The 26,851-nt window shown below is 39.1% G+C and overlaps 1 protein-coding gene across 2 annotated transcripts in view; it reads right to left on the bottom strand.

Moving 5' to 3' along the window:
• The window catches only part of plxnb2b (plexin b2b), a 123,260-nt gene that overhangs the window by 23,790 nt on the left and 72,619 nt on the right, over window positions 1-26,851 (bottom strand). For both annotated transcript variants that reach the window (XM_046037141.1, XM_046037142.1), the window contains 17 exons: window positions 20,493-21,622; window positions 19,250-19,438; window positions 18,978-19,103; window positions 18,156-18,256; window positions 16,507-16,633; window positions 14,886-15,042; window positions 12,618-12,729; window positions 11,976-12,084; window positions 11,527-11,628; window positions 10,703-10,798; window positions 9,998-10,085; window positions 8,558-8,742; window positions 6,880-7,028; window positions 4,748-4,853; window positions 3,885-4,021; window positions 3,247-3,429; window positions 1,880-1,973 (listed from right to left, as the gene is read on the bottom strand). In XM_046037141.1, coding sequence (XP_045893097.1) covers window positions 1,880-1,973; window positions 3,247-3,429; window positions 3,885-4,021; window positions 4,748-4,853; window positions 6,880-7,028; window positions 8,558-8,742; window positions 9,998-10,085; window positions 10,703-10,798; window positions 11,527-11,628; window positions 11,976-12,084; window positions 12,618-12,729; window positions 14,886-15,042; window positions 16,507-16,633; window positions 18,156-18,256; window positions 18,978-19,103; window positions 19,250-19,438; window positions 20,493-21,620 — 3,189 coding nt within the window. In that variant the 5' untranslated portion in view covers window positions 21,621-21,622. The remainder of the gene's footprint in view (window positions 1-1,879; window positions 1,974-3,246; window positions 3,430-3,884; window positions 4,022-4,747; window positions 4,854-6,879; window positions 7,029-8,557; window positions 8,743-9,997; window positions 10,086-10,702; window positions 10,799-11,526; window positions 11,629-11,975; window positions 12,085-12,617; window positions 12,730-14,885; window positions 15,043-16,506; window positions 16,634-18,155; window positions 18,257-18,977; window positions 19,104-19,249; window positions 19,439-20,492; window positions 21,623-26,851) is intronic.

Here is a 26,851-nt window from a genome sequence, read left to right as displayed (position 1 = left end):
GAACAGTGAGGGGATCACCAAAGTTATTACAAAAAACACAAATCTGACCCTTATGGTGGTTATTTCAGACCAAAGTGGTCGACCAACAATGACATCAATAGAGCATGGCTAAATTGAATTATTTTAAGCTGGGGTAGGCATTTTATCTCTTTGTCGCATATTTGAAAAAATCTGGTTTCTGTGTCTGTCACAGGACTATAATAAGCACAGCCAATCATTTCATTTGGTCCAAATGAAATGATTAGCTAGCCTACCTGCCTGTCTACCTACCTGTGTGCACCCATTGTCCATTAAAATTTGTTTTGGAGGATTAGATTAGATTTATTCATTTAGCTGACGCTTTTATACAAAGCGACTTACAATTGCTATATATGTCAGAGGTCACACGCCTCTGGAGCAACTAGGGGTTAAGTGTCTTGCTCAGGGACACATTGATGGATGTGTCATGGGGGTGGGAATTGAACCCGGGTCTCTCACACCAAAGGCATGTGTCTTATTCAGGAATGGCTCTGGATGGAGGCCTGAAGGAAGGGGGAGGGATTTTGTTTCTGTTGGATAAAAATCTACCAGTGTCTTGCTAGTTCTCCAATGTTTCACTTCCACAGCTTTAAGGAAATTAAAACACCTCGGTGATGTGCAGATCTGTCATTAAGAAACACCTGTAACGCCATCTAATCAAAAGCAATCAACAATGTCAACAGTGAGTCCCTGCAGCATCACAAACTGTAACGTAACTTCTTAAACTAACAGTTTTAGGAGCCAAGCAACATATTAAACCTAACTGACAATCTTTGTAAATGTAGGTATGACTTTGTTTTATTTATTTATGTATGCATAATGTGTGATTATCTTAACCAAATCAATATTTATTGGTCATTTAGTCTGTTGTCACTGTGATTTGAGGTTATTTTTGTGAAAGGTTATTTTAAGAATATTAATAGAAATTTTTACCCATTTTAGTGATTTGAGTGGAAATCTATATTTGCTAAACATTTATATTATAACTAGGCTAAGTTTAAAAAAAAAACAAAACAAAAAAACCTGCTTTGAGCCGCTAACCTGACTCACAATGTAATCAACATGTTTTCACCACAAGCCAGCAGCAATAATGACTACAAATATTTGGGTCTAGTTCAGTGGATAGACTTAAACCAAGAAAAGCTTATGAAGTTGACCAGCCAAGGCCTTTCAGATAACACTTTACATCCGCTACTAGTTTGCGGCAGCCAGAAGTCTTTTCAAATCTCTCCTGTCCCTGGGTAGCAGGTAAAGAGACTTGGCCAGGAGTAAAGTGGTGCATAGTCACGTAATCTTCTGCAACCTTAATACCGGTATTAAATTTAGTGAACAAAATTGCTACTGCTTAACACTGCCCAGTACACTGGAGGGCAGGCGCTGGCAAGCTGTGTGCAACTCCTTCAAGTTCCCTGGCAGAGTCAACCCTACTCGATTAAGCTGGACGAGGAACATACAGTAGTTTTATCTTGGTGGGGGTGAAACAGTTGTGCTACTATCTGCAATCCTACAGGTTGTAAAGATATTTGGCCTAAGAAGTGAGATGAAGTAATACTGGTTTATGGAATCTCACTGATCAGTGGAAGCAAGGAGGAGTGGAGTGTGTTGTTTGTGAGCCTGCCTCACACAGTTTGAATGAATCACCACTGTAGTCGTGGGCTCATCCGATGTGGGGAGATCAATGGACAGGGGACAGGGGGCGGGCAAAAAACAAAAGAATCGCAGGAAAGAGACTTAAGAGAAAAGAGTGAAGAGAGCTAAGAAATTATGAATACTTTCAGAAGTGGATAATCAACAGGCTGATGGAAAGACGGAGAAAGATGCTGATAAATAAAGGGTAATAGAAAAATATAGACGCACACACCTCAAAAGCTGTCGAGTTGTCTCCGTTGACTTTCAAGACAGCAGTCTGGATTATGTCAAAGCCGGAGCCGGTCACCACAATGTTCCTCCCTCCACTAAACACACACACACACACCACAACACAGTAAAACACATCTTTGAGTATATATATACCCAGCCACACAAAGACAAGCTCATAGGGAGAGTTACGGGAAGACAGACACAGTTCTTAAATTGCACCTGGGGTAATCTTCACTGGAGATGAAAACAAATTAGTTTAGCCTGCGAGCAGCCTATCTGTTGTCTGTTGTTCCCAGTCTGTGTGCCTAATCACACGCGCCCTAGTGCTTTCAATTGCACAGAAAAAGCAAGGTAACCGTCTAATGCATCAATTTTCAGCGATCATCAAGTCAGTTTGGTACAACATCAAAGACTAGCATTTGTATCCCCTTCAGCTGATCAGAAGTAAATACGGAAAATATTCTGCACACATACACAAACACGGGCGCACTCAGCAACTCTTGAAGGACAAATCATACTTTTAAAATCAAAATAGATTCTTGGCATTAATAACCTTTACCAAGGTTTCAGAAGCCAAAGAACAAGGCATGTGTCTTTCTTAGTGTTCAGTTGTCCAGTATTTTCAAGTCGACCTTGTCATCAATGTCAATTTAGCAGCTTTTTCATTTTCTTTTTTTGCCTCTTTACTTTAAAAACAATAGCACAATTTGAGGTATTTGAAAAAAAGACATTCTATTTTTTGTCAGTCTGGATCTTTTTGTCCCATTTTTGTCCATAACTATTAGTCAATAAAATTTGTCTCACCCTATCTGTATACAGACTTGGTCATGAACGATGTCAATGAGAACAAGGAGAGCAGCTTTCCAAACAAGACTAACAGTTGACTCTCCAGCCATGTTAGCAGTGCAAAGTGGTGCTTTGAGCCAAATCATACTGTCAGCATAGAAACAAGCCAATGTTAAGCAGGTATAATATATACAAAGTTCAAGTTGGTAGTGTGTTAACAACATGTGCTGTTTAGCTATAAATAAAAAGTACAACTGAGACTGATGGGAAGGTATTTGCAGGTATTTTGTGATAAAGCAATGTACTGGACAAAGTTTGTCCACTAGTTTGGCTAAAAACTAACTTGTCTTTGAGTCCACCTGAAAGTACAAAAAACGCAGTCCCTCTGAAATCAACTTAGCAGTTGTGGCAAACTTCCCATGTCTCTAAAAAGAAGATGATAAGTAAAATGGTATCATGATATCCAATAGTCAGACAGAACAAAACGTGAGAATAACACTCACCAAATAGCACAAATAAAAGCAACATTACAAACACTTTGATTTGAGCTAAAAGGATAGTATGCTGCTACTTTGTACTGACCAGACAAAGCTTCCTTTAGGGTGGTGGTCCAGCATGATGGGATTTTCCAAGAATTGGAAGGCACTTGGAATGGTTTTTGTGGTACTCTTTCCATACTTCACTACAACGGCGAGAGGGTCAGAAGGCACCTTATCTGCTCTGTATTCTCCTGTCCTGCAGGTGATCTCTACTCCGAAGTGCTCCCTGCCAAGACAAGGACATAACTCAACACTGGCTGTCTGGAGGGGGGCAGGGGGTCGCACAAGGCCACGGTGCAGTGGAAGCCAACATGGCAGCAGCTTGACAGCTTGTTAAATCCTGGCTTTGCTGCTTCTCTAGCTCGTTATTTTTCCGTTACCTCGGCCTAAAATGTCACCATGGCCTGGTTTTGACAGAACACTGTGGTCACAACAGCGAAGGCAAATGGTAAGAGAAAAAAAATCGTGCTTATGACACCAAAGTTAAGGTCAATTTCATTTTCACTTCAGGAATGTAAAAAAAAAAAAAATCAATTTATGGGCTTCAAAGTGTGCATACTGTAGAATTTGCATAGAATACAATGTCTGAATAACAAGTACCACTTATCAACTGAAGAGAGTGAATTGAAACAGAATTGGGCTTTGGCGTGAATGACAATTATTGAGAAAAGCAATCCTTACATAGTGCAGTCCACCCCTCCGACGGTAACCTGGACATCATCCGTACTGCCAGTGTCCAGAAATTGTCCAGAAATTGTAATGAGGGTGCCCCCAGCTTTAGGACCTCTAGAAGGTTTCACCACCTCGGGAATTGGGTTCTGGTGGGTAGGTGGGTGGGAAATACAGCATGAATACATACTCATCTTTTTCCTGCAAGGATTTACATTCACACACAAGCTCCAACCCACAGGCAAACACTCTCTCGTTCACACATGAACGACAGATACAGTGCTATTTCATATACACACACACATATTCCTCTCACCCTTCTTGATCTTGCCCCCTCTTTCAGAAACATTCACACACACACACACACACACACACACACACACAAATTTGCTGAGCAAACAGTTAGGCGGAGCACTCCCCTGTGGGGAAGCTTTAGCGGAGCCAGAGATATGAAAAGCCAGTTAAATAGCTATGCTGTAGCCTGTTAAAGTATTAGAGAGAAAAGGGGTCCTACTGCACAGCATATGTTTAAAGAGGAATGCATACTCATTCTGGCTTATCATACTGTGCATTACCGTTGTAATGTGACTGCATCTAGGTGCTTAATTTACCAATACATACGGACATTGTATTTGTACATTCAACTTAAATGATAAGCACTTGGTATGTTCTAATAAGGGGCTCCGTCCTGCAGATAGGAAACATAATAGAGATAATAAAACAACAAAATCAGCTGAAAGCTTTTGGATGTGTTTATTTTCTGGGAAACCAGGGTGTGTGTGTGTGTGTGTGTGTGTGTGTGTGTGTGTGTGTGTGTGTGTGTGTGTGTGTGTGTAATGGAAAAAATGTGTGTGTGTGTAATGGAAAATATTTACCCTGTAGGTGAAGTACATGGAGGAGGTTCCTCTCTTCCCCCCCTTCACCTCCACCTCCACCTGGCCCCAGTTACTGTTTGACACAGGGCCAATCTGACACACCACACTGGACAGCACAACAGAAAAAAAAGTGAGTGAAAATATTTAAGACTACTGCTGCCGCTAATAATTATTTTCTTGTAGTGTCCCATCAACAGACCAAAACCCAAAGGTATTTAGTTAACTATGACATATGATAAAGAAAAGTGGAAAACATTCACGTTCAAGAGGCTGGGCCCACAGAATATTTGACATTTTTATTTGGAAAACAATTAATCCACTATCAAAAACATTTACACATACAACCTTTGTTGATCAACTAATTAATAGACTCTTGGTTTCAACTCTATTTAAGACCTGTATTCCAGATCAATGATCAGCATTATCAGGTTTGTGAAAGCGTTTGTGGAAATTGGAACAGCATTTTGTGAGCTTAAACAAATTCCACAAATAAAAACTCTTGCCTATGCTACTTTGACTTCCTGCCAGGAGCTGGCCATTTAAAAGAGATAGCCTTGTGCAATTTTGTCCAAATGTATCCTGTGAATATTACACATACTGGCAGACAACTGAGTACTGTGTCTTGTTTTAGTTAATTGGAGAAATTGGAGAAAATATGTGTTCTGTCCACATTTTGAAGAGGGCACACATGCTAAACAGGTTCATCAGATGTTTAAGTAATGTTGCTGACCAAGCAGCTATGAATGTAGAATGATTTTAATGCCAGATTGGCTGCTTCATGCATCTTAGAAATTGAACCCTCTGGGAATTTTCCCACATTGCAGTGTCTGGAGTTTACTTGGAATCACGTCATAAACCAAACACGCCCAAGTCTGCGCCAGTCCTCGGGGGAACATGTGTTGCTGATGTAAGAGGTCAGCATAAAATGGCAAGCCTCATTCAGGCTAACAGGTGTGCCACAATTAACAGCTACATCAGTGATGTGAAGGAATGAAATATCACAATGGAAAACCTGTCAAAGCTTAAAGCAAGTGAGCTACAGCATGCAGTAGACCATGCAGAACAACCAACAATACGATGAAGATCACAGCAGGCCCGTTAGCACCAAAAGTGGATGATTTAAGGGTGAAAAACATTCCAGCTGCTCTCATAAATCCCATTTTATGCCTCATCATGCAGATGGCGGGGCAAGAATTTGTCATAAACGTGAATCCATCCTGCCAGGTGTCAACAGTTCTAGTTAGTGGCTGTGTGGCAACAACATCGATGCTTTCTCTGTTAAAGATGTATGGAGTGAACACTTTTTAAAACACAGCTGTGACTGTAGAGCATTTGCAATACTTAAGTTTATTCCAGTAGGAATTTTATTTTTTGTGATGCTCAGCCCATAACAGCAGCTTTGGGATGAGGGGGAACAGAATATCTGCAACATGACTAGACCACCAAAAATATGTGGTAAATGTGTGATGCTATCAAATCAGTGTGGCATATTCCCAGTGATTTGGTGACTTCATATCTCTGGTCATTTGTGGCCACAGACAGTATTTAAAGACTGACATTCAGCAGCCTTCCGCAGTGGAGAATGAATACAGTATTTTTACTAGGAGTATTTAGTTTTTCTGATACTTGATACTTTCACTACACTACATTTATCTAATAGCTGTAGTTCCTTTCAGATTAAGATTTTATATTAAAAACACATATAATAAGCTTATAAAATACTACACACTGTTAAAGATTAAACCAGTGGTCACTTTTGATATGTGGAGTACATCTTTCTCATAATAATGTACTTGTAGTTTAAATGAAGGACTTCTCCTTGCAGTGGAGTATTTTCACATTGTTGTATTGGACTTTTACAAAAAAAAGGATTAGAATACATTCACCTTTTAAAATAGTGATCCTGTTTCTAAATCAACTTATGTCTGGAGACTTTCTGATCAATATAGCAGCATAATTAGCTAATTAAAATATGAACCCAGGTCACCTCAAGGAAAGGCAAAGTTCTCCTTAGCTGATAAGGTACCCAAAAGTTTACCAAAAACTACCTTTTTGTTTCGCAAACAACAGAAAGACAGTGTGTGGTGCTGCTCATATATTTGCATACACACATCAAGGTATGTAAGTATTACCTAGTGGAGACAGAGTACTTCTCCTCCTGATGGATACAGGGCTCCCCAACCACGGTGATGCTTTTAATGTCTTCCTTGTGGATGCCGAGGTTTGAGCCCCGGATGGTGATGGAGATTCCTCCCTGCAGGGGACCAAAACGGGGGATGATCTGGATGGGGGGTATACAGTGGTGGGGGTGGGGGTTTATAGGAAGAAGGGATTTGAAATGGATTTTAACAGATTAGTTGCGTAATAAGAACGTACAAGAGATTTACACACAGTCTGTTTAAGGCCATGGAATAGTTGTAGTTAAAGTGTTTAACATTCAAGGCCATAGTTAGAGAATTACATCCATACTGTATTACTCATATTTGCATGTATGTTATAGACTCCACTGATGCTGGACATTTGATGGTTTACAATAGATACTTGAGCATAATAAACAAATCTATTAATGAGCTAATCTTCTATGTAAAAGTATAACATGAACAAATATTTGAGCGATAAAGATATGTTTGGATAAAGGTATTTTACAGTTGAATAATAACTATTATATAGGTCATAAATGACAGAAAGAGAAAATATAAGAAAAGAGTACATTTGGAACAGTAAACGTAATCGAAATTTAAATAATTTTAAATGGAAGGAAAGAAAACAAACTTGAAGTTAAAATCAAATACACAATAAATCTAAAACACGACTAAGAGTCTACAGCCTTGCTAGCAGCTCTATGAGTGCTGCTTTAAGCCAAATGCTAACGTTAGCATAATGTTTATCATATATTAGCTCCATCTAATATTAGTGTAGCATGTTAGTCTTCCAAACAAGACAGTCAACCCTACAGCCATGTTAGCAGTACATAGTGGTGCTTTGAATTAAATGATAACACCAGCATACTAACATGCTGGTGTTTAACAGGTATAATGTATACCAAGTTCACAATCATAACTTAGTGTGTTAACAAGCAAATATGCTATTTAGTATTAAACACAAAGTGCAGCTTAGGCCAAAGGGAACAGCATTAGTTTTGCAGGTGTTTGACCATAAACCAAAGTCTTGGACATATTAAAATTATTGTACCAAACCATTTAGTAGTTGTCACTAAGAACCAATAATGTCAACCTTGTGGTAGTGCTAGAGGAAAAGTCAGGAGATCACTAAAGTAGGTAGGATACATCCTCTGGGGACCATGAGTGTCTGTACAAAATTTCAAAGGAATCCAATGGATAGTTGTTGAGATATTACTAGGCTGGATCAAAGCGGTGGACCGACCGATGGAACAGATAATATACATTAAAATACAGCCAAAAAACATCTTGCCAAGACACGAAAAAGGCAATTTATATGTAATGTCTTTATCGAATTATGTATTGGTCAGGTTGTAGTATGTATTTTCATATCCTCCATCACACGGACATCGACACAATTACTGATGGATTTTTGTCAATGACAATGACACACTGACAATTAAGCAAGCAAAGAAAGAATTGATCTGATCTTGATACCATCAAGGAGAAGCAGACTTTGAACTCCTCAGTTGACATAAAGAGGAGGCAAAAAAAACACAGCCAATAAAATACTCCAATCAATAATCCAGTCACCAAAGTCGATGCCTTTTCCCTGCTAGTCACAAGCCTTTATTTCACATTTCCAGTTCAAAGGTCAACATAAAGATATGACAACACTGTAACTACTCACATCAGTGATCTGGGGGTCAGGACACTCAGTGTTGTAAGGATCTCCAGACCCTTGCTGGTCAGGATTGCACAACTTCTCGTACACACATGCCTTCTGCCTTGCGCACCACACACACCTGTACTTTAGGTCAGCGTTCTTACAGAGGCTACAGTCCTCTCTCCCCACGGAGCAGTTGTACAGGGTGACTGTAGGAGAAGTAGTGAAGGGGGAAAAAACAAATATCTCATGTTGCATTATATTAATATTCCTTAAAAAAGGTCTTGTTTTTATAGTTTCAGTTCAGTGTCCTTGCTAAAATATTTCTGAACATTGTTGATTTGCTCATCTGATTCATCCTCAATATTTTTATTTTTTTTTTACCATGTGCCATCAGAGCCATAACCTCAAAGGGGAACTCTGTTTTTTTATAATTTGTTTACAGGTCTTAGGGATAAAACTTGAAAAAAGCTCCACAAAGTCTGATAAATTACCTCTAGTGATGTTACCTGAGTCACTCTGGTTTGAAAATGAAAACAAATCTGGGGACAAAGAACATTTCCAGACCTCTGTAGTTCCTCATCTCTGCTTTAAGCCATTAGCTCGAGGCTACATTAGCTGCTACTAGCTTAACACAGCCAAATGCCTCACCCAACTCTTAGTGGTTGAGTTGCATTGTGGGTAATGTAGGAGCCAGCTTTTGACAAGTAAGGTGAATGCATGGAATAAAATGCTATCTCTGGTTCTGCTGCATTGATATCCAACCCTTTTTAACAAGCGCAATTCTAAATTGGTGGAAGTATCTTTTAATGGGCAACAGCAAGTGCTTTGTGGACTACTTTGCCCTGGGTTGGCCTCACAGGCTACATACAGTCTTGCCTTATCGGTGGAGGTAGTGAGCAATACAGCAGACATTATTCAAAGCACAAAAAGTACCTTCACTTTCTCTTGTGTAATGAATTAATCTGTGGTCTGTTTTTATTTACAGTGAATACTTTTCTAAAAAGACAATAGAATCAATAACAGATGAGGCAGTGACGCACAATGCTCTTTGCAGTAGATGTCAACATAACATTATCTATCGTAAAGTATCAGGTCTCTATCAACGACTAAGCATGATTTTAACTATGGTTACAGAGGTTTGCATAGCATTTGTATGTTTTTTATAATACCATTATTATGAATGGCATGACTGATTTTTATGTTCACGTATGATAACTTGTTATAATTTGCACAAGTAAAAACAGCCCTCACAATTGCTTGTTATGAATGTCCCTGAATCCTTCATATTCTGTCAAAACGTGTGCGATGATACAGTCATTACCAATTAATTTTCTGATTAAATTTCAATTTAAGATTAAAGGGAACTTCCTCAGATCTAATGAAGGCTACAAGCTGGGACTGGAGGTGTACACACATGGCATTATAAATAAGATCTCCACATTAAAATGTGAGAGCGCGTACCGTTCAGCGTGCTGTCCATCTTTTTGCCCGACTCCTTGTCCTTCACGTAGAAGAGAACATTGGTCTCTGGTGACTTGTTGTAAGAAAACTAAGGAATTGGAAGAAAATGAATTATTAATTCAGAATCCAGTGATTAATGGCACTTAAGCTCTTCTCGGCAAACAGTGTGGGCTGCCGCTCCCCCGTGCCAAGAGAGAAAAAAAAGGATGAAACATTTTTTTTACCCAGGCTGGCAGATTTTCAGCTAAAGAAATCAATGCTGGAAAAGAACATAGCTGGGGGCTAGGCACTGCTTGAGCTTCCCAATCACAGAATTCACAATGTGGAGATGGAACTAAAATAACTCCAATAAAGGGAGTCTGTCCATTAGAGGGAGCTAGAGAATATCAAAGCAACTGTGAACACCAGCTAAAGGGTGATTTAATTCATAAGCCTGGAACATAAAGTCAGCTGTACATAGATATAAAGTTTGAATTTAAGCATTTTAAGTACTAAAAAGTTTAAATCAAGTGGTATCCAACAATACAGTTTCAAGGTTGTTCTGTATTGCACTTTGATAATGCCAAATCGGCCATAGTTGAAGGACCTGTGTTGAATGGAGGGAAAATTGTCCTATCTGAACAAGCTAAGTAAAGGAACAAAATCAGCAGTCAAGGATCACGTGTCAAGATGAGTGTCAAGCAACTACAAAACAGATGTACTCACACTGAAGCCGCTGAAGGTGTAGAACGGCCCACTCTCAAAATGGACCTCTTCCTCTACATTTCTCATCAGCTCAGTGCCGATGGTGAAAGCACGGCCCTAGAGGATCAAATAAAAACAAGAAACATGGTGTGTTAATTTATGTAGATCCTATTTGAAAAATACTGTTCTATGACCCCCCCCCCCTTACTACATAGCAAGAAATAAACACTATCTTTTGACTGCCGACTCTTGCAGCCCCTCTGTTCTCACCCAGCGAAGTTTGGATGGGATGCGTGGATTCTATTCTTGTTCTTGCAACAGTATGGCATGTGAGAGAACAAGTACATTCACAAGTCATACTACAGGCAAAATGTACAACATCAGGCAGTTCCTTAGCTGCACATCTGTTGGCACAATTTACCTTCTCTCATGTCCATAAGGGCTTCAATACATGGGTAAAACAAGCAGACCTGTAAGGACACGTGTTTTACAACACAAAAGTGCAGGACACAGAAATTGTATATGGTAATCTATAGAGAGACGTGTCAACACTTTCATTCTGTAAAATTTAATGGATTACAAAAGCATGCAGTTGCGGTGACTGATGAAAATCTTAAATCAGAATGTAAATTGATTTTCTATATGAGAACACCACATCCATAAAGTCTTATTGAGAGGCTGTGTTTAACTTGTTTTTTGTTATCAAATGGAATGGAACCCTTTCTATTGTTGCTTTTATTGTTGTTTATATATATATATATATTATTATATATATATGATGACTGTCCTGTGACTGAAATGTTCACACATTTTGTAATAAATTGATTGTTTTTGTGCCACTTTACCTGGTAGAGGTCCAAATTGATACCCTCAAAGCTGATATGAGTCTTGTAGCCCACGGGGATCAGCACTGGATCTGGATTCTCAAACTGAGGACACTTCGCTCCCTGAGAAGGCATCAAAACAAAACAAATCAGATACTCCCTCTTTCAATCATTTACATTTTAAATATGCAAGCTACTTAACGGACACCCTCATCTGCGGCGACAGATAAGTGTATCGCTAAAACATCTGCTGACTTGTAAATTGATATTCTTGACATTTGTCACACAAGATGGTGCCAGCTGATACTGGGATTTGAGTTTTTTTATTCATTTTCAGGATCAATTTGGATCGCTCAGGCGCTGCATAACGTGTGGTGATTAGATGTGTCTTTTGAAACTTCTGCTACACTTTTTTCGGAGGTAAAACTCCTTGACGTGCCACTGATGTGTTAACCCTTGAGAAATCTAACCTGACGCTGCTTGATGATGTTAGTATCCACCACGTCGTCCATGTCGCTGCAGGTGTGGTCATGTGTATTCCACTGGCAGCCCCACGAACTGGCCACACATGACATGCACCTGAAAACACACACAGAAAGAAAAAAGACACATAAACACCAAACATAAGAAAATGCTTTCACACGCATAATTAGGCTGGAGCACACACGCATAAAAGCACACACAAACAAAATCTAAAACATGCAAACTCATCAAAGAGCGTCCGGCACAAAAATCCATGTTGCTGACAACGAAATGGATCTTTGCAACTTCCCATAAGCAAAACTCGTTCATCACACATTCCTCGGCATGAAAGAAATGAGGAAAAAAATAAGGAGGGGAGAAAAAATGGCGAGATTGACTTTCATTTTTTGATTAATGAAAAGGAAACTGAGGCAATTTCCTCAGCTTGGTAATAAACGGAGGAGAGAAAATGCAAGAGGTGCATTCAAAACTACCATGCATCACAATTTACAAACAGAGCCTTGATCTCTCATCTGTTCATGCACGGTGATACATTTACATCAAGCCTGTCAGTTGATTCTGTGTTCAGTGTCACTGTGTATTTTCAGTGCATGACAAAGCAGAACTGATAGATTAATAGTCTGACTCACGGTGTGTTTTCAGATTTCCTCACTGTAGCAGCACAGTTGTAGAACTTGAAGTCCCCCGTGGCCAGCTCCACAGTCTCGTTGACAAAAATCCTGACTGGCACGGCCACAAAGTCTGAGGACACAGCAAAGGGAGGGTTAAAATGTCCTCCACTAGCTGTTGAGGGGATACGGGTTTTACACATTTATGAATGGGGTTAGGGTCTTTGGAAATTATTCTTACATTTCAAGACATCCACAGTGTTTGTGTGTGAAGAAGACAAAACAACACAAGGCGATACATTCTGACACGCAAGACATGACCTTGAAATCATGTGTGACAGAGCTTGACCACAAATATATTTATACTCATTTTGAATCAATGTATTAATTTAATAAGACTTGGAGTCTACAGCCATGCTAGATGGAAAATCAGGGGATCCCCAAAGTTATTATAATTCATGCTAAGAGTGACATGAACGTGTGTACTAAATTTCATGGTTATCCATTCCAATTGTTGTCAAAGCATTATATTCAAAATCACAAATGTCAACCTTATGGTGTTGCTAAAGGAAACATTTCATTCATCAGCCACTAGTAAGCCAGACAAAAAGTTATAATCATTGCTAGATTAACCTGATGGGGGTCCAGGGTCAAACATCTGCTGTTTGGCCCCTACTGCCCTCTGTGAAATGTACAATGTGTGTACTCTGTAGGCTCAACGTTCCCATTAAGACAAGGGTTTCCCCAAGGAATCTCCTCTTGTGGTCAATTTAGTTATAATTTGACTGCCTAAACAACCATCCTAGCTAATTAAATATTTATAAAATATATAAACATTTACTGTGTGAAATAGCATGTCTGCTGTCTTTAACTAAAGCTCCATGTTTGTCTATATTTTTACGATGTAAGGACAAAATTTGCTAATTATGACAGCCCCAAGTGAACTGATATTGTACTTGTGTCAAATTCCCTCATAAATTGGGAAATTAATCAATTAAAGGTTCAGTGTGTAAGATTTTGTGGCATCTAGCGGTGAGGTTGCGAATTGCAACCAACTGTCCAGTCTACCACCATTCTGAGACAGCAGAGAGTTGCCAGTCAAGAAATGAGGTTTCTTTATGTAGATATATTAAGAAATTGTCTTTACTTAATTATTCAGTAAAACCATATGTTATTGCGACTTGGCCACTGACAGATAACACTGAAAATGTAAGCCAAGAGTGTGAAACACTGTCACTGTTTCTGCACCACAGTCCATTATAAACCACATAATAGATAAAGTTTAGCAATAATTGCCCGCCAGCAATAATATCTTGCCTGTATTATGGCTTTGATAGCGGCAAAAAATATAAATAAATATATATAGTGGTGCTGAAATAGATCTCAGTCATGACAGCAACAGTTAATCACATAATCACTTCCTCTTTAGTGTTTTTTTCTGCAAAATAAAAGCGCAGGACGCTTGTTTATTGTAATGCTGTATTTGGAGTTGAACTGAGCTTTTAACGACATTAGAAGACATTAAAAGAGTCTGTAGCCTGCTTGACAGACCTCTGAAAGAGCCGTCAGAAAACGTGATTCCCCTAAATGTCCTCTGCCTGGAGATACTGGGGAAATGAAAAGGCGTCCGTAAGTTGATGGATGTGGATCAAACACCCAATCACAAACACTGCAGCACATGCTGTAATGTGAGCCTGAAAAATAATTGCTGCAGAATCCATTTGTTGAAGAGAGAAAAAAAACAATTGTCCCAGAGTGGGACTAAACACACAACCTTTGAGCTGCCAGTCCTGCGCTTTACCAACTGATATTCTCTATTCTTATATTCTCAACCACCATCTAAAGGCTGAAAAAACTGATCTAATGGAAAACTTATTTGCTGACCTCTGCTGTATATTATTACTTCTACTTCTTCTTCTTATGTGTACGTACGTATTTGTTTGTCCATTATGTTTGTCCATTTTCAGCTACTGTAGAAACATGACGACGTAACATTGCGACCTCCATGAAAGGGGACCCGCAGTTATGTAGACAGAAATGACTCATTCTAAGGAAATAAAAACATAATGGTTTATTATGTAAGGTCTTTTTACACCACGGAAATAGTTATGGATATTATATTGAGATTCTGTCAATAGATCCTCAAATATTACACACTGGATCTTTAATGGAAACCTACTGAGACTACAGTGAACCCTTGGCGTCTGGGGCCCACTTTGCCCATTTGTGACACAACGTTGGTTATGATGGAGACACCAGACAAAAGAGGTTAATTTTAAAAAGCCATACCTTGGTCCCCAGATGTTTGTGGTATAAGCGTAGGATTGGGCAGATCGCAGGAAACGTGACCATTGTCAGACCTGCCCTTACTCTGGAACGAATTGATGGTGCAGTGCAGACGGTCAGAAAGCCCCACTGTAGGAAGATACTGGATGTTGATCTTCACCTGAACAGAAAAAAAACACATAGATTTGGAAGTGGCTGAAACTGAGTTTTTCACAGAAAGGGTTACTGCCTATTTGTATGTATGTTTGGCTGAAAAATATCAGTTAAATTAACTGTTGAAAACAGATGCCCCAACGGGGCTCAGGGAGCAACCTCTGATTTAATTTTTTAATTTTCGTCGTTTAAGTACAAAAATCCGCCTATTTTGTCGCTCCGAGTTCCAGCGGGCGCCATCTTGATTATTGCTCAATACACGTGAGCTGTCTGCCGTCTCCCTACTTTTTCTGCAGAGCATGAGAAGTGGCGCTTTAATACACACGGTCTTTTTGTCCATTTTCTGGCCGACCCGTTGGAGATACATAGACATGAAAGGTCTGCTCAAGACGGCTCAATTGATGCCCCCACATCACTGTGGGATGTTCCGTTCTCAATCTACAGGCCTGTAAAGCATGGGTGTGCTTTTGGTGACAGGAATGTTGATGAATACTCACTGTTTTTATCAATATTTCAATGTTATGTTATTTGGAACTTGGTTGTATGGACAGAAATGGGGTTTTAAAGATATCTCCCAATAAAAGTCAACATTTAAACAGTAAATATTGCCAAAATATGGACATTTGCCTGGTATATTTTGAAAATATTGTATGATAACTGTTGTATTTTAGTTTATTTTCATGAAATTTACAGTTAGAATTGCATTCTAGGTGAATTAAATGATATTCAGTTGTCCTTATGATGGTTTTGATGGTTTATTGCATTAAAATATAGCTTTTTTTACTTTTTTCCTGTATTGCATCTCTATGTAGCCTGTAATGGTAAAATAAATATGTTAATGTACAATGGATTTATATTCGTTAGCTTCTGACCTTTCAAAGGAGACCAGAATTATGCATCTAGGCCAAATGGTTGAGGAGTTATTCCTGATTCATTTTGGGTTTGTTATTTAAGGCGTTTTTCCTGGAAAAGGGTGTCTGTTTTCAACTCTGCTCTGTGTATAATTCAAACACCTAAATCTATGTGTTGTGAAGTTACAATACAGAAACAGTTTCCTTTTTTAAGGCTAGAGATTGATTGAGGAGTGGCTGTTGATAGAAATACAAGAGTGAGTCAGAAAGGGAGGGACGGCAAAGTAGTCAGGTAGCGGAGAAATGGGAAAAAAACAAAATCTTGAGTTAGAAAGCGCACTAGAGAGGCTCTCCATCTTCAGGCTGTGAGCACAATCAACCAGGTCGGTTATAATAAGCTAGTTGAAAGTTTTCTGGATGGATCGATACAGAGCACTACAACCTAGAACCAGTGGTCTCTGATTCACAACAACTGTTTATAACCCAGGCTGTGCATGTTTGTGTGACTTTCACGTAAGTGGGGTTGTGTTCTGCAGAGCGAGAGAGACAGAAAGAAAGAGGAACAGAGAACAAAGGGAGAGAGTGAGTAAGAATGAGAGAGAAGAGAAGCAGCGCTCTACCTTTTGAGTCTTTTTACAGGAAAGGTTCGGGGGATAGAAGGAGATGATCTTGACACACTGCTGCTGGGGGCTCCAAAGCCAGCCATTCTTCTCCTCTGCCCGTCGGCACTCAGACCTCCTGGTACACCTTCAGAAGAAGTATGAACAACTCCCATAAGCCTCTGCTCTACACCCCTAAATGCTTTCACAAGACCTCAAAAAAACAGGCTATGGACTCTGACAGATTTTCAATGTGCTTTCGTAAATAACAATCGCATGCCCAAGTGACGTCAAGCAGGGTCTGTGCAGATTTTCAAGATTAAGTTTTATATAGATATAAAAAGCATTAAATGCCCTCATTGGTAAATGGTTTTGTAACGAAAAAGCAGCAACAGTTTAGACCTGAAAGATAATCTATTTATTACTGACTAATTGTTTAAGTAATCTTAGCATGTAAAAAATGATGAATATTTCCTTCCAACATCTCAACTGCAAGTATTTGGCCTCTTTACTTTGTCATATGTAGTAGTGGACTGTTGGTCAGGGAAAACAAGCAATTTAAAAATGCCACTGTTGGCCTTAGGAAACTGTGAAAGGGATTTTTCACTAGTTTCTGACATTTCATAGATTAAATGATAAATTGATTAAAGCTGCAATGATTAGTTGATTAAAAGAAAATGAATGGACAACTATTTTGATAATTGATTAATCGTTTCAGGCATATTTAATGCAAAAATTACACATTTTTGCTGCTTCTTACGCATCACAAATTCAGTGCTTTTTTCATCATCAATTGGGTAAAACAGAATTCAAAATTAAATCCCTACAAGAAAGGGAATGCAATGTAATATGGACGTGTTTGTGCAAACAAACAGAAGCAGAGAATATAATATAGCATTAGATTTCAGTGGAAAATAAGTATTATCTATTAATCTGACAATTATTTTCTCGATTCATTAATTAATGATCTTGTCATTTAAATATCATAAAACAAAGAAAACTGTCCATTTGTGTCCAGGAGCTTGAGGTGTTGTCATCAAATGTCTAGTAGTTTTATCCTACTAACAAAACCCAAATATTTTCAGCAAAATAAGACAAAAAAGAACAACAGAAATATCGAATGATTCGAGAAGCTGGAGCTATAAATGTTCTTCTTGAAAAAAGAAGCAAAGATTAATCTACCATCAAAATAGTTGCTGATTAATTTCCTGTCAATCGACTAATCATTGCAGCTCTAAAGTGCGTGCAGTGTTTCTGAATAAGAGTATCAACGACTTCCAGAGGGACACAGCTGTTTTTCTCCTTTTTTCTTGTTCCCGATCACATCCCTGTAAAATACATGATACATACCGCCCCTTCTACCCTCCAGACCCTGATAAATATAAGCTGATGAGAGTAAATTGCACAGACTGCCTTCGCTGCATGAGGCTGACAAACAGCTTTAATTCCTTACGGCTGCAAGGACAACAGGAGATGGAATATAAACACTGAGGGGTACTAAAAGTGTCTGCAATAAAACACTGAACAAATAACCTGCTGTGTTTTACAGATGGAATTGCATGTGTGGGTGTTTGCGTTAGTCTGTCGCTAGATACATGCAAGTGTACATACAAGTGTATGCAAGAGTGTATGTATGTATGTATGTATGTGTGTGTGTGTGTGATCCTTACCTGCCCTCCAGGACACACCAACCACAGTAAGGGTCCTTCAAATCCACACACGATTGGCAGTCTTTCTTTTGGAGGCACGTCTGCACTGGCACCTTGGTGATCTGGAGCATTACAACATAAAATATGATCAAACGGTGCACCTTAGGGGAGACTGCACAAAATATGAAGCATTTAAAGTACGGCTAGAAAATGCTCCTTGGTTTGTTGCAGGTGTGTTGCCCTGCTTATCATCAGAGTACATATGGTACAATCATCTTATAAAATGAACTTCAACCACGTCAAGCACCTACAACATTGTATCTGCATTAATGGTCCAATAATGTAAAATATATTATTAAACATTTAGAAAGGGATATTTCTGTCTAAGTACATTTACTTTTGATACATTTGCTAATAATACTTGTGTACTTTTAAGTCAAACTATACATACTTATGTATACTTCTACATTTTGGTATTTCTACTTTTACTGAAAGTAAAATATCTGAGTATTTCTTCCTCTAGTGATTATACCCTGTACCATACATAGCAGATTTAAGGTCCACAATATATTTGTCACATTATGAATTGAATTCTGATAAAAATAGTCAGATAGTATGTGACTGATACTCTCTTCCTGTGATTAAATTCTCAATAACAGAAAGAAGCTAGTGAAGAAGCAACTGCAATACTATGTCTACACATGAGACGTCTACTCACGGAAATCTGACGGAACACACATGCTTCAAATTCAATTTTAGACAGCTGTCCACACAGGCAGTGTGCTGGATTGTGACTACAGTGTGTAATGCATTATATTACAAAAGGGCCCCTGACATACACACCTTTTTTTCAGTGGTAATGTAGAGGTGGCTCTGACTGAGGTCAAAGAAAAGGTTCTTGTTGACCTTTTCTCCTATGGTGTCGCCAGAAATTCTGTTGTACATATATACATCTGCGCTCAGGTGCACCTGGACAGAAAACAAAAGTAACACTTTCAGACAAGAGGTCTTAAATTCCCCCTGCTTCCTGCTTCCCCTCAGGTAAGACTAAAAGCTGAAAGGGAAAAAAAACACAGTCAAGGAGAGAAATCCAACAGATCAAAAGACAACTCCACCTTGAAAACTTCCCCCTTGCTGTTCCCCAAGAAAGCGATGGTGTGATCATTCTCCACAGCAACAGCCACAGCAGTCAGAAGGCCAGAGGTGGTGTACACTGCATCTGCCTTTAAGGCAAATTTCGGCTTGCTGGCCAGAGGGGAAGGCAGAAAGTCTGCACCACATTTGAAGTTTGCCAAAGTATCCTTCTGTAAAAGAAAAGGAAGAACAAAACGATGATGACACATTCTGTGCTCCCTTTAATCCAAAGGATATGAGACGGAATATTTGAGAATCAAACTTCTTAGCAGTGTTGTATGTCCTCTAAATGGCAAGAGTAAGCAATTAGGTTTAACTTTGGGTAAATTTTTTCACCATTGTTCTTTGTGGGCCAGCATTTTACATGTGTAGTGAAAACACAGGTCTAAACATTCAATATGTTTTGTTTTGGTAATTTCTTTTACATTATATACAATAAAATGTATTTATTAAAACGGTAATATCTTTCATTTGCAAGTTTGGGATAACAGAGATACAGCAGCGTATGTTAATAATTTAGCAATTTTGTGTTACAGTATGACAGACATATATCCACACATGATGAACAATGGCCTGCTTCAGTTGAATAAATGTACTGTTGATATTGTAGCCATTTCTGTAAGAGTGACACCTATTTGTGTTTACAAGAATCTGTTCTGTTCAAATAGGCTAAAGCCATGAAATTAAAACTGTGTTTGAATTCAAGGGCTACTTGCTTTATTTAAATGGCACATGTTAAATTACGATTATTAGTGTTATTCGTCTGGTGAGTACATTTATTTCTGCACCATGCACTGTTCAAACAGCCTGGAAGACTAGCATATCTTTCTTAATGTGGGACCAGTGGATGTTACGAAGTCATACTGGAATTTACATGAGCTTTGCATTTACATTGTTGTTTTCTTTGGGGGGTTTTTTGTTGGAGGGCCTGTTTTGGGCCCTGAGCTGCTTTTTTTGCCTATCAGTGCTATATGTTATTAATCTGTATGAGTTGAGGGAATTGGGAAAAAGAGAAATGGAAAGGGGGAAAATGAGACAGAAGGAGAGTTTTAGACAGAAGACTATAAAAGGATAAGGCAGAACAAAATAAACACTAAGACATTAAAGTAAACCGTGACGCATCTATGCATTATTGATTACTTGAAAGGGGAATTCTTCAATACATATGCCACACACAAATGATTGTTTAAAACTTCTATCAGCTGATATATCAGAAGCACTTACTGCAATTTTCGATGTACAGAATTCATCGGTTTTAGAAGAGTAGGGGATGTCCACAGCAGGAATCCGGGAAATTTTCCCAGAGTCACTGTAACATGCACTGATGATTTCCACCAGCCGCTTATTAATGGAGTTGAGTGGGTACATGCAGAGAGCCGAGTCGCTGTCGTCATTGTCTGAACTCGCCACCATGAACAGAACTTTGCTCCAGGAGTCGACCTTGTCATACACACTTGATTCAGTCATGACCCGTGCAAGCTCTTTTCCTGGAAAAGCCACATATGCAGCTTGGACCTTATTGTATCGGTTATTCGGGCCGCAGTTTAACTGGAGCTCCGTGTGGGAATAGTAATGGTAGTCGTCTTCACAAAGACGAGACACAAAGGTCAGGTTTTTAGTATCTGTACCATCGAGTGTCCGCGAGAAGAGGAAATAAACAAAACCATCCTCTTTGAAGGCAAGGCGGAAGTCATGTAGGTACTTTGGAACAAATGGTGTTGTCTGTACCGTTGATGCCTCAATGATGCTCTCAAACACAACCCAGTCACGGAAGTCCTGAAGGATTCGTGTGCTGATGAGTTTTGTACTGTCCAGGCTTCCATAGCCCTTCCCAACAACAAACACACTGAAGGTGTGCCCATCTTTTGAGTAGGTGGACATTACGGCCACCACGTTCACGTTATCCTCTATGCTAGCCACGTAAGTCCTCTCTCCTTTACTGTCACTGTAATACAGCTGCTGTTCCACATTGGTCAGATTGAGGAGGGAGCAGATGCCCCTGTAGCGGCTGCCGCAGACTATGAGAGAACCGTTGGACGGATGGACCAGCAGAAGCTTGTTGTGGTTGTTCATGGGCTTCGTGTCCTGGCATGCAGAAGCAGGAGGTGTACAGGTTCGGGCGTCCTCTTTGGGACCCGTCTCGGCGCGAGCCTGCAGGTGGAGTGACGGCCCCAGCTGGAAGATGGTATTGATGGCCCCCAGGTAGATGCGACCGGTCTGGGGGTCCTGGACCACATTGTTGATGGAGGTCTCGGAGGTGAACTCCAAAATGGGGATGTTGTTGCTCTCCTCCTGGGCTTGTGAGATTGACTTGCAGAAGAGAAAGAGGAGGAGGGACACCCAGCTCGCCATCTCTGAGAGAACAGAAAGGGAGAGAGGGCGTTTCATTATTAATGCAGTTAAATTCACATGTATCAGCAACACAAGACTGCTGTGTAGAGTAGGTGGTTAACATACACACTAAACACAAACTCACACATGCAATCCAATGGATATGTGGACAGAGTCTGCAGTCAGATGGATCAACCACGAAGATTTAACTGTATAGTTCAACAATATGAAATCGCATTCATGCAGTGAGTTACATGTGAACACCGATACTATTCTTATTGATGCGGAGTAAGGGGACAGTTAGCTTAACTTAACTTTTCACTTCAGTTTTTATATGGATTAAACAAAGATATAACATGTTAATCAAAGAAATTTATAGGCAAATGCTTTTACATTTGGACAGAGGCAGATTTCCTCTTTCTCACTGTTTCCAGTCTTTCTGCTAAGCTAAGCTAATGATCTCCTAGATGCAGCCTACCGTACAGATATGTGAGATTGGTATTGATCACCTAACTCTTTGCAAGAAAGTGAATAAGTGTATCTCCCAAAATGTTGAACTATTTTTAAAAAAGGGTTGGTGTGCTGAATTTACAACAAAACATGTATTCTCAGTTACCTTAAGCTTATCATATCTAGCCATGCAGATAATTAGACTTTATTTGGCCAGGATTTGAGATGTCTGTCTCTGAAACCCACCCCAAACCAATTGAGCTGAATTACATGTTGTTTGCAGTGTTAAAAGCATTGAAACCATTACATTTAGAAATGTAACAACAACATCTCTTTCCAAATAAACTGTCCCCATTACTCGAAATAATCCACAGACCTCACTGTGAACTGTTTTCTATGGGGATATTTCTTTGGTAAAAAGTAATTCCTATAAAAACTGGTGTGCGGCTTACCTAGAGTTACTGGCATTGTTTATGATTGCACTGCTGTTGAATTCTTTAAATGTCATTTTTTTATATTTTAGCACCACAAGACACAAAAACCTTAGAGGCAGACATATATAATCTAAATCCAAATAAAACCCAAACTGTCTACGTGTCTACAAACCAAAAAGGGTAAGTGAGAAAATGTTTTTTCCCCAGTTCTATAAAGGGAGTGTTATTTTGGATTTAATTGACTTAATATCAGAAATGATCGCTGGTGAAAAAATAAAACTGCTCTGTGTGGGGGTAAAGAAAGATTAAGGCCGAGAGCTAGATCTCAAACCATAACACAATGAAATCCTATTTAAAAAGTTGGATCCTGTCCAACTTCATTTGCACTTTTCTGTTTTTTCACCTCCAAGCACAATGTGCTCAGGAAGTACACTGTTTTGAAACATGATCACACAATATCCCTGTAAAATACAGACAGCATCATGTACCGGCTAACAGCAGGTGCCTGTGGAGTCCTTGCTCGCTCCTGTTTGCCAGGCTGTGGTAAATATGGAACTGCAGGTGGCTTTGAAGCGGTTATTGCCTACACAGCAAATGTGCGTTTATGTTTGCATATGGTTTCGAGCTCCACACTCTCAATAGCAGCGTTGGGAGTAACGCGTTACAAAAGTAACGCAATTACAGTAATGTTTAGCTTTTTGCTGTAACGCAGTAATATAACGCATTACTAAATAAAATTTGGTAATATTTTACCCATTACAATCTCAGTAACGCGTGTTACAATGCATTTTAACTCAAAATTAATTGGTGTTTTGTTTATTTAATAATTCACCAACACCGCAAACCATTTCGGCACCAGAAAAAACAATCCATGAGTAAGAGTACCATTATTTCCAGTTGCGGGAATCCGATGGTCGAGATTGTAGGCAGTGTCCAAACTACGGGGGAGCTCGACTCCTCTTAACAAGATGGTAGGTCCCCTGATGGATCATGCGTAAATAGATTTCTATAGGTTATGATTTTCTGCTTTAAAGATTTACTTTCCTGATCAGAGAGGCTGCTGTCAGTTCATCTTGACCGATCCTGTCGGATTGTCAGGAAATTCAAATAATCAGTGACGTAATGCTGCTGTACCTCATGCGTAAATGTGCACAGCGTCTTTCTTAATGGGGAGACAATTCATTCAATTTCACCCCCCACATACACACCTCCTATTAATCAGAAGGTTAATTTTAATGACAAAGACCCAGCCACATCACTAGAACCCACCTGTGCAGGCACATCTTACTATCAGAATAATGCACCCATTAAATAGCAGTTAAAGTAACTCAAAAGTAACGCAAAAGTAGTGTAAAGCATTACAAATCAGAGATAGTAATATTGTAATATAACTGATTACTTTCAAATGACAGTAACTAATAATCTATAATGTATTACATTTTGGAAGTAACTTGCCCAACACTGCTCAATAGTATACTCCCTCTCATTCTTCTTTGTCAAGTCCACAAGCACATTTGTCAAAATGAAAACCCCTGATGAAACTTCAAGGAATTCACTTGCCGAAGTGGTGTTTTATTATGTTAACTTGCCTTCCCTCACTGGACTAAGTGGGGAGACCACTGATTAGACATTTGCCCAGGGGGAACCTGTTAATTTCACTGGCAACTCCCATTTGCATTTAAGTGCCCACTACTTGACTTTATTTTTCTTCGCATTTACTGCCTCAGTCTGGCCACCCCACCCTCAAAACCAATTGCAATGTGTAAGTGTATCGTGCCCTTTTCAATTCACAGCTTTAAATATTTCAATTAAAATTGAAATGGTGCAATAAAATCTCTGTCTGTGCTTATTCAAGACAGTAATGTGTGCGATTAGATTTTACAGCTTTAATTAAGACAGAGGGGTAGTCAGCATTTTGTCAAGATTTAACTAAGAAGAGTAGACAAAAAATGAAGAGGTGGAAAAAAGTAACAAACAACATCATATGAACAACAATTTCACCTCTAAAGTGACAAATCTTCAATTCCAAAGACAAGATCCACAGGCAAAGCTGAATGACAATTACAAGCATGTGTCAGCTTTAAGAGGTGCCACAAAAACTTACTTTTATGTTTGAGTTTTCAAAGAAGCATAGCAAAAACAGCTTGAATTGAAAATTGTTCTAGCTGCCTCAAAAAGTTGACTACATAAACAAAAACTGGACAAAGAATGGTGGCAGAGTGCATGTTCACAGAGAGAGACAGACAAATTGCCTTAAAATGATCACAGAATAAAATGAACACCTCTGTGAGTTAGGTGTAATAAAGTTTGCATTGTAAATTTGAACTTCACAATTCTCTTCTTTTAAATTGTCCACCTTTTTCATTTTCACTAATTTTGTTAAGTACTGATTTTTTGTGCTACCATATATTAAGAACTGTATTATCATTACTTACTACATTTACTGCTATCATTACTCCTACATTTCTAAGTCTCTGGACCTCAGTATACTCCAATAGCCGGATAGTGTTTTATCACAATAAGCTTCTATTTGACAGGCTGTTGATGGTTAAACAGTTTTGACGAGACAGGTTCAGGCAGTCTCACTTGCCACATGACCTTTAATGTGCATTTTTCTTCTGTTTGTGGAAACAGCTGGCAGGAAAATTAAGTGTTTTATAACTGCATCAGAAGGTCCTGTACAAACGAATTAAACCTACAGTAGGTCTGTGCATCTAAAATATGCCTGAAATTAAACAACAGCTGTTTGCTTTAACACTACTGAGTGTTTTTCTGTTTTTGTACACAACAAGGAAGACCATACTGTCTAAACAGTGGGTGTGACTGTAAATATGGACAGTAAAGCATGATTGCCTCTCTGAATGTACTGTCCACTAAAAGCGGTAATATCCATATTTCTATCAATTCACTTGGCCATGATACAGGCCACACACAGAGACTCCACAAAAGGTGGATTATGTCGATGGCTTCTGTAACAGAAAATGACTTGATTCCATTGCCTTCCAATCAAACATGCTGTGACAAAGCAACATTCTCAGTTTGTAATGTACAATGCAAGGACAATGTCTCGGGGTGCTCATTTAGTTTTCAAAAAACTCCAGTTCCACTTACATCCATGACTTCAAAGAGTCCTTTTACTATTCATGCAAATCCTATGGCCAGCCCCCGACCAGAAAAAAATAAGTTTCCCTCAGATGCTGTATTGTGGGTCAGTGCAAACGAAATTCTTAACATATTTCAAAGGAGCCTGTTCTCTCTTAGGATGTCTCCTTCTGTCGCTCTATCACTTTTCATCCTTTTTTCATGGGCTTAATCCTGAACGCTGGAATTAAAGAGGCTTCAAAGAGCTGAAGAGAGGCAGACGTCTGGTGGGGGTGACACAGGTGGAATGAGGCCCATTTCTCCCCAGACCAGCCCACCTCTCTTTTCTCTACATGTCTCAAAGCTGCTGTGAGAGAACATGGCAACTGGGCATACCATCCAACACTTCGCTATTCTGAATAAATAAAAAGCTGCTAAATTTAGAGGCTGTGTGCTGCATCAGCCTCCAGCTAATGAAGCCTCCAATGGCCTGGGATAAATAATAATGAAACACATCACGTGCTAATAAAGCTGGCACATCTGAAAAATGTGATCCTGTGAAAGACACAAATGATGAATTAAAACTGCCAGATTGTCACCGCTGATTCAATTCAAATTAGACATCTAAACTAATTCCACAGCACACTTTTCACATTGTACTTACAGTAAAATGTACAAATGTCTTTTCTGGAGAAATTTGACACAGAATCGTTATATTGAATGTTTACATTACTTCCTCATTAAGACCTCATTAGAAGACTGCAAAACATAAACAACAATAATGTGATAACTCTGTAGCAAATAAATGGCTCTTGAGCTAGTATGCAGAAAATAATTGATCTATTATTTGATAATGTGATTCAGTTTTCTAGTTCTTTGTTCTTATCTTACAATACATTCTAATGTCAGGCATTGAATACTAAAGGTTGGTGCACTGAGTAATAAACACCAGGGACAACGATAGTGGGACAATGGACGGTTTCAACAAACTTCAGATAAACGTCTAAATTCATTCGTTGCACAAAGTTTTTGACAGTATGACTAATTTGCTGTGAATTATGGGTAAGTGAAGACTTGACCAAGAAACATTGCTATATCTATGGCTAGAGGGGAAATAATCATTGAGAAAAACTGCCAAGGTACTACATGCACAGACTTGAAAATATCACACGAAGGTGTGTCTCTCTGTCGGCTTGCAAGTCACAAGCCACACATCACGCACACACTCATTTTTGGTATGACTATTAGTCCCATCTCTTTCGCCCACCCTCTACAAGTTAGGACATG

The sequence above is a fragment of the Micropterus dolomieu genome, linkage group LG22 (genome assembly GCF_021292245.1).
Source record: "Micropterus dolomieu isolate WLL.071019.BEF.003 ecotype Adirondacks linkage group LG22, ASM2129224v1, whole genome shotgun sequence".
Taxonomy (NCBI): Eukaryota; Metazoa; Chordata; class Actinopteri; order Centrarchiformes; family Centrarchidae; genus Micropterus; species Micropterus dolomieu.
The sequence above is the reverse complement of the archived record's forward strand: the minus strand, read 5'-3'. Positions and strand labels throughout refer to the sequence as shown.